This window comes from Lepidothrix coronata, unplaced genomic scaffold (genome assembly GCF_001604755.1).
Source record: "Lepidothrix coronata isolate B3197 unplaced genomic scaffold, Lepidothrix_coronata-1.0 Scaffold14, whole genome shotgun sequence".
In the NCBI taxonomy this organism is placed as follows: domain Eukaryota; kingdom Metazoa; phylum Chordata; class Aves; order Passeriformes; family Pipridae; genus Lepidothrix; species Lepidothrix coronata.
The window spans coordinates 8,955,796-8,968,611 of NW_016690194.1; the positions used below are offsets into that span (position 1 = coordinate 8,955,796).

The following is a 12,816-nucleotide window of genomic DNA, read 5'->3' on the forward strand; positions in this document are numbered from 1 at the left end:
CAGGAAGGCCTAGACTGAAACCATCATCATGCCCCAGGGTACCGGGTTGTACATGTGGGTTTTGTGGGTTAGGACCAATTGTTTGTTTGTGTGATTGTGCTTGCTGTGTTGTTTTAATAAATTGTTATTCTGACTTGTGGTCTCTCCTTTGAGTTGAGTTCATTTCCCCTGCTGGTTGACTCTTAAACCAGCACAAGCCCTTTACTGTATTCTGAGTCAAAACAAATTGCAACAGGTTTTCAGATACCAATGTTGCAGCTTAAACACACCATGTGCTGAGGATGGGTCCATGTTGTCTGGCAAGTCATGACAAATTCTAGAGGGTAAAACAAGGTTTAATTTGTTATCCTACCACTGCTGTTCCTAACCTAGCAGAGGCAAACATTTCCCCCCCCCCCCAAAAACCAACACATTTGTGTTCTTATACCAGACACATGAAGTGCTAAAGTTCTACTGGTCCTATCCAAATTCCACTGTAAAGCTAATTATCAGATGCATGCAATGAGCATACTCACACATCAAAGTATATTCAGCATTAATCTGTTGAACTATGGACTTTATTCCCTTCCCACCACCAAAAAAAAGCTTTGTTAGACAAGACAGTTGTATTGAATTCACTTTCTTTTATTGCAGTGACATCCCCCAGTACAAAGTTTTAACTGCAATAATTACGTTAAAACATTAGAAAAGCATTTGTGTGACAGTTACAGTACAGTGTCAAATCTTACATCTTCAAACCAAGTGGGCCATGACCCACTGAACGCTCAAATCCTTTAAATTATTTTCAGTTATTTTTAAATATGCAATGTCAGAAAAAGCATATAAAAAGAATGTATGTAAAAGGAAACCTAAATACAGTGAGCAAATAAATAATTGATTTTTGCCAGCTATTACTATCTTTCTAAACTCATACCAAGGAACCTAATCTACAGAAGGTATGAATTGCCATGTGTAAGCGATTTCATTTTCCACGTAATTAATGATGATTGGAACATAAGTAAATTTGGCGTCAAAATCAAAGCAGAAGTTGGAGTGACTGCCGCTAACTGATATCTGTTGCAAATAATTACCATTAACTGTTCAAATTTTAGTGAGCAAATGATCTTGAAAAACTTGGCCTCCTGCCCAGCATTAGTGAACTCCTGAGAGTGCATGTGAAAAGCATCCTATCTTATTTTGCAGACATTACCTTAACTATCCCCATATGCATATTTAGATATATTTTATATAATTTTATACACATATATGCATGTACACACACACACTTCATTTGGTTTCTGTGTTGTGTTACAGATCACAAGCAATGGTTTCGTGAATGGGCAAATAAACGCCTTAAATAAGTGTACCTGTGCACGTTTGTTTTTTAAGATAGCAGCACTAAGTCCATGCCATACTGTCCATCTGTTCAAAAGAATGTTTCCCACAAACCAACAAGAAACATGGCAATGATTCCATATGCACAATGTGACAACCTCATCTCCTAAAAAAACACTGTAAAACCTGTGACAGATATGTTGGTAAATTTGATCCAAACTCCATCACCTGGAAGGAAACACCACTTTTACTGCAAACTGTCTTTGTCTTACAATGTTTATCATAACAAGCTGGGTTCATGCTGGCATCAGTTATCTCACACTTAGCAGCAAAACATGCATGTTTGTTTTTCTTAAGTTTTTCAAAGTGAAATGATTCAATAGTCTCAAATCCAAATGACAGAAACAGCAAAAAAACCCCAATAAACAAAAAACCAAACCAAACCAACCAAACAAAAAAGACTTTTTGCAGTTTACCAAGAACTTGACAACAGTGTATACTGCACAGTGTAGAATATTTTAATCTTTAATCACAAGTTGAAGCTCTACCTTGCCACACAATGATTATGCTTTGTCCTTCAAAAGGAACAGTTACATTTCAATTTGATCCTGCATTTAGCAAAACAAACAAACAAAAAACCCCAAAAACACCTTTTCTGTGCATCCTTAAATGAAAGTCACTCACCCACTGGTAAACTGATCCAGTAGCATGTCCAATAATAATATCAAAAACTTGTGAAATGTTTTTAGGCAATCCTTTCTATCCAAAATATATTAGGAATTTAAAAAACAGTTCACATTACTAACCTTTATATAAAGGCTCAAGTGAAATTTCTTTTGCAGGTGTTCATAGTAGACTAAATTATGAAGTTTTCAAAATATACAATTAAAGGGCACACAAGACTGGCAGTTTTTTTAGTGAACATAGAAAATGTATAAAGTAAGATGTATGGAATAGATCAAAATAGCTGGACAATCAAACCTGAGTATTATTTAATAAGACTATATGTATTTTCTGACAACTGAACAAATTGACCTAAAACATCTCCCCTAATAACTAGTGGTCCTTTTAACCATTTGTTGAAAAATGCGAGAGAACTGCAGCTTTTACATTTCATATTGGATAGCACAATTCCACATAGTGTTTACTGTTTTCTGTTAGATAGCATCACATTGCTTCTATTATCCCCATTCAAGCCTTAAGTTGAGTTTTGTTTCAAAAATAAGTTGAAAGTGACACTAAAACGTAACAGGCCAACAACTAGGACAGGTCTTTTAATTTTCTTCTAATTTGTGGTTAAGATAAAAAGCCTCAGCCAGCAAGATGAATTTCGTTTCGTAGTAGAGCTAAGACTGACCAGTATTCTCTGCCAAGTAGCTAATTTTAGTTCTCTGTCTCAAACTAGTGCCCAAGTAGTACACAATTGTCAAATTTGAGAAAAGGATGCTCTCTGCAAATAACATTAGTTTTATTTTCACAGTTACAAAACTTAGTAGAATGAAGTCTTGACAATAACATCAGGGATTTGCTTTAGTTCAGCTGACCTGCCCCAATTCTCACCTTTAAATCTAACAGATATAATAATAAAAAAACCTAAAAACTTTCTGACGATAGAAAACATACAGTGCTAAGAACTAATAGCTCAATGGAAGACTGAAAAGCAGCATTCATTTTTATTGTAATATGGAAGAGACTAGAAACTAAAGGAAGTCTGATCTAAACTCTTAGTTGAAGGCAGATTTTGACATTCTATATAAATTTAAAAAATAGGATGTATGGGTGAGATTTGGTTAATTTCAGAAGGCACCTCAAGGCTAAAAGGCTTTTATAAATCTATAATCCTTTCATTGATCAAAAATACAACATTTTATTGCTGCTACTCAAATAGCAAACAAAAAAGCTTGTCTTGTTCTTCAGTCTAAGAAGGAATCCTCTCCCATTAAGCAAGATTAAATTACAGAAAATATCGAATAAAACTGAAGATGTCACAACTTTAGAAATACAGTGACTTTCCTTGTGTGCTTTCAAGTCAGTGAAATAGTAAAAGAAGAGTCACTTTTTGCCTTTGTGATGTTAATGAACTACAGACCACGTCAGTCACTCTCCCCTGGTCACTGAAGTACCATTTCATCACAGCTGAGCCACGTGCAGTACTCTTAGGAATAGAAGGTGAGAACACTCTGATGATTCCCACGAACAAGAAGAATTGGTGGTAGATCTTTAGAAAGGGCTTCTAACCAGGCCATGTACAGTGCACTAGAAACTGCACCTTTTCGTGCAACCGGCAAACTCCTGCAATTCACAAGGAAAATAATGTTCAACAATCAGAAAAACATGGTGCAGTACAAGTCTGAGCATAATAAATATGAAACTATGATTCTGCAAAGAAGTAAAATTTGGTCAAATTTCTTAACCTTTTTAATTTATTATTTTTCCTTCAGAATTCAGTCAATGAGTTGAGATTTTGCATCTCAAGCATCACAGGCCTTAATACCTATTTACCCCTCACTTTTGGTCTGTTACCACCATTTTCTATTCAGGCAGCTTCATGAACAACTGAAGAGTCTCTTGAAAGACTCTCTCAAGATTTTAAAATACAGCAGTAAGAAATCTACAATCCACATCCTGTTCGTTTACACCAAACGCAATTCTATGAAAATCTGTGACCAGGATAATTATCCAACTTCATCATGAGAGATCTCCTAGAAAAACAGACTGAAAGAACTGGGAAAAAAGGGAACAGGTGGCATTCAGGAGGCATGTGCGAATCCTGAACTGCACTGCAAATGTGGAGGTGATCAACTAAAACAGCACATCAAAAGCACATAACTCCACAGGAAATTTTTTCAGTAGTATAGCAGTTCCATGCTTCTAATAAATAAATACAGTCAGCATTGAAATCTCCTTGAGTATTTCTACACTTCAGTGACAAGGCACAGGGTAGTTCCTGATCTCTATTTACATCTTTGTATATTTCAAATTACAATTCCATATTGACACAAATTGAAGTAACTTACTTACATGACAATTATGTTAGCTGTACTTGAATGTTCTTTCAGCAACTCATTTAGCCTAATCTGTCGGTAGGTCTGTAAATAAAATGAAACTTGTTAGGAAGATATTTTATTTAAAAACTTTATTTATTCAAGAAAAATGAAAAACAATTATGATCAATTGGTATAAGTAATTTATAAAAAGCATATATTTTCACCTCAGTGTGGGAACTTTTCCCCTTACCAAAAAAAAAGAAAGAAAAAGGTTGCAAGGCTGGGAGAAAAGAAAGCAGTAAAGTGTGCAAATAAGTCAAGTACTATAACAGATAAATTTAAGATAGTTCCTCTTACAATACCACCATCCTCCATAGCTCCTGGAAGTGAAAGTCCCTTACCACAGGATCATAGAATGGTTTGCATTGGAAATGACCTTAAAAAGATCCTCTAGTTCCAACCCCCCTTCTTGCACATCCTCACAGAAGTTGTAAAAATCCAGGAAAAAAGATAAGGGTGGAATAAACTCAGGACCATCTTGAAGAGCTTCAGATCAACGCAACTTTACCTAATCTTTCTTTAGGTATGTGTCTGTATCTGCATCCTATTATAGATGACATTTATTGTTCTCCCCCATAGAAGCACTTGAGAAGAAGCACTTCTGATGTCTCTGTAGTGCACAACAGCTTGGAAAAAGATATCAAACCTTTAACTGCTCCTTTACATCACAATTAGATGTGCTGTGTTGCTTGGTTTTGGTTTCTGGTGGGGTTTTTCAAAAATAGCCAAGCAAAAAACATTAGTTTGGTCAAAAGGGAAAAAAAAAAGGAAGCAAATGCCTGAATACAAACTATATTATTCTAAACTAACTGCTGAAATACTGTAAGAAAAGTTTGGCCCCTGGTCATACTCAAGTGCAAAGCTGCTTTTTTCTTTTGTGAACCATCTAAATGGTTTTAGATGTTGCTTTTATCAGCCACACATAAAAACAGCTACAAGAGAGAATAACAAGAATGAACTCATCAATATCACTCCCACAAATACAGAAGGAGAAAAAAGGGTATCTAAGATAACGCTCTAAAGAAAACAGTACCTTTGTTTTGTAAAGCTCAAGTTCATTATCTGTTATCCTCCATGGTTCATCCTCCTTCATTTTATCTGCAACTTCTTGCTCTTTATCATCCTCATGAAGTCGGAAGGGCTCTATCATTTCCTCAAAAGCTGCAATGCTTGAAGGATTAAGTGAACAGACATATTAAAACTGATGTGAGTCTGTATGTCAGCAATTACTTTTGTGGTGTCAGAAACTAATATTACTATATAAAAATAAAGTGAAGTTTTTTTCCCTGCCTGGTGCAGTTAGAACATCAGATCAGCTGTTTGCATTACAAAGACACTGTAATTCAGCAAACAATCTGTGGCAGCTGTAGGAGCTTTCACTGTTCATTACCCAATTGAAGTTCTACCCAGTTCAAAAAACAAACAACCCCCACCTCAACTTTTCCTAGAATTTCACTCTAGTTTTGAAAGCTGAAGAGTACTACCCTTAGAAAACAGACAGTAACTAACAGCAGCTTCTTCCGAACTAAATTTGAAAGAGGGGGAATTTACACGTCACACTCAAAAAACCCCAGCTATCAAGTCTCATGCTACTGCCATTACAATTTTGGCTTTGGTATTTTTATTTTTCTTCTTTTTAGTCTTTCCAGTACAGCCCAAGAGTCACATTCAAATGCAAAAAACCATACACCTTATTTAGTCTTCCTGTTGCACTTGTTAGAGTAAGAACATTCTGAATTCACTAGAAAACCTTCTGAAGATCAAAGAGGCGTTAAATACCTAGTAGCAAGTACAACTCGCATTACCCTACTTTTCTACTCACATTTCCTCCAGGAAATGCCCACATTACTACTAATACAATTTTTTATCTATCCTTGGTATTTTTTACTGTAGTTGACACAATGACTTCACCTTAATCAAAAGGAAGAAAACAAATTTGATCTGCTCCTTTTTGGCTGGACAAAAAGGAGAATTATTAACAATTTTATACTAAACATCACAGCAACTGTTAAAAATAAATCTTCCTGCTCTTGGTTTTCAGCTTCTATTAGTGCCAAATGGTATCTCAGAAGGTTTTGGATATATTATGGGGAATGTGTTCACACAAAGAAAAAAATGCTCTCAGAAGAAATAACTCAGATCACTTCTATAAAATAGAACTATTTCCATGTAATTCTACCACCTCAAGTCTGATGCACAAACGGGTGCTACCTCAAAGTTTACACCTTTCACAGTGGCAGAATCCTGGGAGCAAAGACACCAGTGTGCCATAAGTACTATAATGTTTTAGTTGCTTGATGTATTCTATATAATGAAGAAAAGGTGACTAAAAAGCAGGGTATAAAAGAATGTGTATTAGTATTTAGCATTTGCCTGACTTGTAAAACAACCTTTCCCAATTTGCATGGCATGTCAAGTCTTTCAGATACGTGCATATCCATGTAAAAGACGTTTTTACAACTTCAGCATACTCAAGAAGAATTGAAAGGGAAGGAGGATAGTTTTTTAAATTGTACACATTCTGTTACAAATTTTTACTGAAAGTCATCTACAACTAATATTTTTTGAACTTGAAATGGAGAAGTATCAGATCTATGATCATTCCTGTGTAAATTAAAAAGTCCAAGCAATTTTATAAAAAAGGAAAAACAAACAAAAAAACCCCCAAAACCAAACCAACAATGAAACCAAACCAACCCCAAAAAAACCAAACCCCAACCAAACAAAAAAACCCAGATAAGGCTATATTTCGAGACAGAGCTTTGTTGCATTAAACTAGGATTCCAAAAAAGATTCAGACCATTTCAGTTTTTGTGAGCATTTCTCTTTATAAACACGATTGCTCCAGACATCATGGATTTTTTTTCTCTGTATTTGTCTCAGTTCAGTATTACAGTCAAAGGCCCACAGATCTAAAAAAATCCTGATTTCTATATTCTTGGAGGTTATTAATTAATTTCCTCCATTTCTGTCAAACGATGAATGTCACAGGACTTAGCTGTGCCATAAATGCTATGTAGAAAAGAACGACGTGTTCTAAATTAATGAAACACATCATAAATTCAAATAACAAACACAATGTGGTTTTTCGAGACTTACTTTTCTTTCTTTGGCTTAGTATTAATATCCCCAAGAACCATAATATCTGAGAAGTCTATCCGAAACTTGCTCAGCAAAGTAGCCATCCTGTATCAGAAAAACAAGCCTTTATATATTATCATATTTTTAATTATTTCACAGGGTAAACAGTAGATGTTTGGTAATAAAAACATTGGTCTAAGAAATGAAACAAAAAAAAAGGCATCTTAAATGTAAGGAGGGGGAATCAACAGAACTGACATATGATTATAAATCAACACCATGCTTTTGGAAAAAACTCAAAACAGTTTTATGGTTTTAAATAAGACAAACTCAGAAAATATTTGAAAAAGAAAATGTTACCATCAGACAATACTGCAGAAATCTTAGTTTGAGGTATCTCACCCAAAACCACCTGGGGGAAACGAAACCTTTTCTGGATCAAGGGAATAGAATATGATAACACCTCAACCAAAGAACAACTGAAATAAATCTAAGGAAGAGACAGTAATCCAACAAATAACATGCTCTTGAATGCATGTAACATTCAAGTAACATGCACTTGAATTTTTAAGGGAAACTTACGCTCTTCTGTCATGATCAATCCTGTTTATTTTCCCACCAATGAACACTCTGATCTTACAGTCTTTCCACTTCTTCTTGGTTGTGATAAGATATGGAATCAACAGTGTCAAACCTGTGTTTAGATCAGAATTTGAGACTGATTGAGAAAACAGCATCTTATTAAACAGTACAGATTTTATATGAACTGACTGAAAAGTATCTATTGACAATTAATGCAAAATCACTTCAATGATTTTTTAATCAAGTTTTTTAAACTATGAAGTACATTACCTCCATCATCAAAGAGCCACCAAACATCAATATTGCTTTTGCCTTGTTTCTTCTGAAACTGAGAACTGGCATCAAGAAGTCTTTGGTCAGTCATATTTAAAGGAGAAGATGAGCTCTTTGAATCTGGAAAAAATTATGATAACACCCTGTTTTTGAACTGTTTTGCTTAATCACCTTGAAATTCATCAAATATAACTTCTTAATATTTTGTGATACCTATAATTTTGAATAAAAACTGTTCCCCCCACCCCCACCTCCCAATTCCAGATTTTCATTGACTGGATATAAAAACTGAGCTATCTGTGTTTAGGGAGTCTAACTCACAATTTCAGCAGATGAAGTAGTTTAGCAGGCATCTGACAAATAAAGGATGTGTGAGATCTTTATATTGACATTTGCCTGGACATTTAATTGACCTTGCTTCAGAGCATTAGGCTATGCACTGTTTTTACCTGTTGTAAATAACGAACTTCCCTAAAATAGGTAGATAACTAATTTTACAAGTAAATACCACATCCTAAGCACTTCTTTTCCTTAAATCTGATTTTCCTTAAGCATGTGGTGAAAATAAAAGCTACTTATGCCCATTAGAATCCTGTCTTCTACAAATACCTTTTTGCAAGTACAAGACTGTAAAGCACAATACAGACTGTTCTGCATAACAAAACTATTCGATTTGCTGAGAAGAGAACAACGATGGCATTTTCAATTAGAACGATACAGGTAATTTTGTTTTTCAGTATAGGAAAAAACCCTAACCTCTTTCTCTTAATTAGAATCTCAGACTGAACAAGAGCCAGGAGTTTGACTTTGTCTCTGTCCTTATTTTATTAGGAATTTTTAAATTTAGAGCACATCTGTGACTGATTCACATTAAATACTACTTTACTGCATACTGGACTTCTTCCAAACTGCCATCTTGTGCTCCAAGATGTAATCTCACTTTCCATTATTAAAACACAAAAGCTTCTAGCTGCTGAAATCATGAAGAAAATATCAAAACAGTGAGATGAGTTGTAGTTAAGGCAAAAATACCTGATTTAACTCAGAAGAAGTCTGAAATAAACCAAGAAGTAAAAACTGCTTAGTTCGTCTCTCAAATTGCTATGATTTGAACAACTACTTCAGGTTATTTCACATGTTCACCTCACTCAGAAAGCTCCTCAACACATTTCAAATATTACTTAAAAACAAAGGGGTTGTTTGTTTTTTTTTAAATTCCAACATTTATGCACAATCCTTTCTTAGTAGTAACTTGTCTGGGAATTTCCATAATGCTGCTTTTTTTTTTCATAGTCTAATCCCTAAAGATGAAGCCCATTTTAAAGCAGATATGAAGTAACAAATTAACATTGCATGGTTGATATTTTCCTCTCCAGTACTAAGGTGTAGAAAGAAGTACAAAAGGAAAACTGAAATTAACAATGTGAAAGAATGATTTAACACAAAAAGGTGGAAAATGCCTGCCTTTTTTTAACAGTGGTTGTGCTGAAGTCTTTCCATCCTCGTCCTCCTCTGGAAAGTTTTTAAAGATACAAAATAAAAATGTTAATTTCCTTTGTGATATTAATGAAAACAATACAAGTGTATATATAAAAAAATTAGAAAATAAGATGTAGAATGAAGTGGATTTTCACACAAAGGAAAGCACACAATGCAGTCTACCAAATCCTGAGATTCATTTGTACTTTAAAAAACACTCTACTCCCATTGCTCACTTAACTATTAGGCTTTTGCTTTATAAGAGAAGAGGAAAGTTGGTTATTGTCAAAGTATCTTGGATGATCTGTGTCTGCTAACATGCACAGAATATTTTAGTCCAGGATGAAAAAGCCTTCAGAAATTTAGCAGCCTTCCAATCACATGTGGGGCACAATTCTCAAGCCCTTTTTAATGTCTGTCAAACTCAATAACAAAGAAAATCCCATTGTAGGTAATTGTCTACCACCTGTTTTATTTAGGGGACTAGAATCAAAAGATTTATTTCACATATAGGTTAAGCTCTAAACCTAATCACTTAAATGATTAGACATCAACATCTAGAAAAGCATGACACACTTCTGTTCCACAGATACAGAGATCTCATAAATAACCCCTTGGTGAAGGGAGAGAGGAACTGAAGAAGGAATGAGAGAGAGAGAGAGAAAGAGTGAGAACTCAAGTTTCACTACTAACTAGCAAGTTACCTTTACGTGGAGTGGGAGTTTTTTCACTAGATGATGGAGCAAAAGCTATAGAAGTGTCTGTCTCAGACTTCTTGCTATAATCCACTTTTACTATGACATCCTTGGTGCACGGAGATTTTTCTTGGGATGACAGTAACTCTTCTTTGAAAAAGCAGAGAAACACACTATAAACCACTTAATTGTTTCAAATGGTATCAACAGAGGTACGTGACTACAGTGTGCTGGTTCACAATTAATTAAACTCTACAGGAACTGCTATGCTTTGGCAAAGAGGGGGGAAAAACCAGCACAAAAGTCTTGTATGAACTGCTTCAGAGTACAAGGAGGCTCCTCCTTTGAGCAGAGCTGTAATTCTTTGCTACTTCCCCACATTGTGGTTATTGGATGCACTCCCACAAGCTAAACATAATAAAGCAGAGCTAGTTAACGCTGTGGAAGCAGAACTAGGAGGAAAAAAAATTGGTGAAGTGTTTTCCATTTCCACTCCAACTCCAAAAGGAAGGTAAGCCTTAGACAAGGCACAGACTAAGTATGTCTCACAGCCAAATCTTTTTTTCCAAATTTGGCTTCTGTGGAGCTACTTGGCAGCTGTCAGACTTAAAGTAAACTCACAGTCCTCAGTGGGCACTAAGATTCTTCTGACACCTCTGTGTTACACTCCCAGTTTTCTCAGCAGTGTTGTTTTCACAACTTGTCATCTTTCATACTCCTCTGCCCTCCTGCATGCAGTGACAGGCTCTCTCCAAAGTCTAAGACATTCACATGTTTCCAGTGAAGGAGCAACCCTCCCCTCTTCCAGGAGGGTGCCCCTCCTACCTAATTTGTGTCACAAGGATTCCTCCTCACTGAAGCAGCTCTGTATGGAGCAAGCTACAAACAAATTACATATTATCAACTCAGCAGACAGTTGTCACCAAAGCTCACAGGCTTCTTTCATTATTGTGCTTGATGCTGAATTTAAATGATACCATTCATCTTAAGAACACTACCCACAAAGCACAACCACGCCTTCCACGAGGAAAACAGAAGACCTTTCCAAATTTGAGACAGACTACTCAAAAGCTCTAAACTAGTGTGTGTAGGGGTTGGCATCCCACACCAGACTCATGATATTATTGCATCATTTGTTGTGATTATCACAATTTCTAGGCTTGAGTCCCAGATACTTGATACCAACTTATCTTTAATTTGTTCCAGTAAAACAGTAAATCTTTGGGAAACAACTATATACAGCTTACAAATACAGAAAGCTGAAACACAAAAAACCAAGATCTGTTGCTGAGTTATTCTTATTTTACAGTTCTGACTTGCTAATTTCAGTGAATTTTATTCCATAAGAAGGGTGGTGTTTTATTTTTTTAATAATTTTTCCTTTAGTATTTTTAGAAAGCAGTATTAAAAGGGAATTAGAACAGCTATTCACCAGATAGAAAAAAATAAGTCTTACCTTGGCCCTGAAGATGAGAAATGTCCAGGCCCTCCTGTAGGCGAATGACAACCACACCATACTGAACATCAAAGGCATCACTAAACAAAAGGGACAAAACCAAATTATTTTACAGCTTTTTCCTTTCCAAAGGACCTACCTTATGCACCCTCCTTGAAAAAATTCCAGTGATTAAACACTGCCATTGGAAGTCCCAAATAATAAATTTGCATTACAATTTCAGTTTTGATTCCAAAACATTAACTGTATCAGTAAACTGAACAGCAAATCCTGAAAAGCGATGTCTAAAGAGGATACCTGTTCCCTCTTCTCCTTCTCCCATCTACGTAAAAAGTGATTACACAAAAGCAACATGAACAGGTCAGTCAAGTTCTGCACAGATAAGATACACTAAGAAAATTGTATTTTTATCTCCCTCAATCAACAAAGAGATTTACTTTGTGTAGATCTTGAACTGAGAACTAAAACATTCTGACATCTTTTCAAAACATCTGGAGTATTAAAAACACCTATGATGTTGTAATTTAGAATCAAATTATCTATAGGTAAGCTATAGTGTTCCTAGTTCCATTACATCTGATGAGGTAGGAACTCACTCCATTCAAAAAACAGAGGGAAAACTTCATTATTGTAAAAACAACCAGAGAGCCTGAATAAATTGGTAAGTAAAACTGTAGTAAAATTAGTAACAATTTCCTCCCCTCCAAGATACAAGATATGAAAAACATGAGCTTAACGATATCATAGTTTGCATTAGCCACTAATTATCCTTTACATATAAATACCTCATTAATTACAAACAACCATAAATCAGAGAACTCCCCCCCATATCCTTTCCACAGACAGAAATTTCTCAAGATTTCACTCAATAAACACTTCTTTTTGGAAG

The 12,816-nt window shown here is 35.3% G+C and overlaps 1 protein-coding gene across 3 annotated transcripts in view; it reads right to left on the reverse strand.

The window, feature by feature from the left end:
• Positions 1 to 603: 603 nt before the first annotated feature.
• SLC12A2 (solute carrier family 12 member 2) overlaps positions 604 to 12,816 on the reverse strand; it is a 60,013-nt gene continuing 47,800 nt past the window's right edge. Inside the window, exons 19-27 of one of the 3 annotated variants that reach the window (XM_017806065.1) lie at positions 11,928 to 12,007; positions 10,481 to 10,621; positions 9,762 to 9,809; positions 8,295 to 8,417; positions 8,025 to 8,136; positions 7,461 to 7,547; positions 5,395 to 5,530; positions 4,336 to 4,403; positions 604 to 3,606 (exon numbers count right to left, since the gene is read on the reverse strand). In XM_017806065.1, the coding sequence (XP_017661554.1) occupies positions 3,471 to 3,606; positions 4,336 to 4,403; positions 5,395 to 5,530; positions 7,461 to 7,547; positions 8,025 to 8,136; positions 8,295 to 8,417; positions 9,762 to 9,809; positions 10,481 to 10,621; positions 11,928 to 12,007 (931 nt within the window). In that variant the 3' untranslated portion in view covers positions 604 to 3,470. The remainder of the gene's footprint in view (positions 3,607 to 4,335; positions 4,404 to 5,394; positions 5,531 to 7,460; positions 7,548 to 8,024; positions 8,137 to 8,294; positions 8,418 to 9,761; positions 9,810 to 10,480; positions 10,622 to 11,927; positions 12,008 to 12,816) is intronic. The other 2 variants (XM_017806066.1, XM_017806067.1) reach the window with 2 other exon arrangements.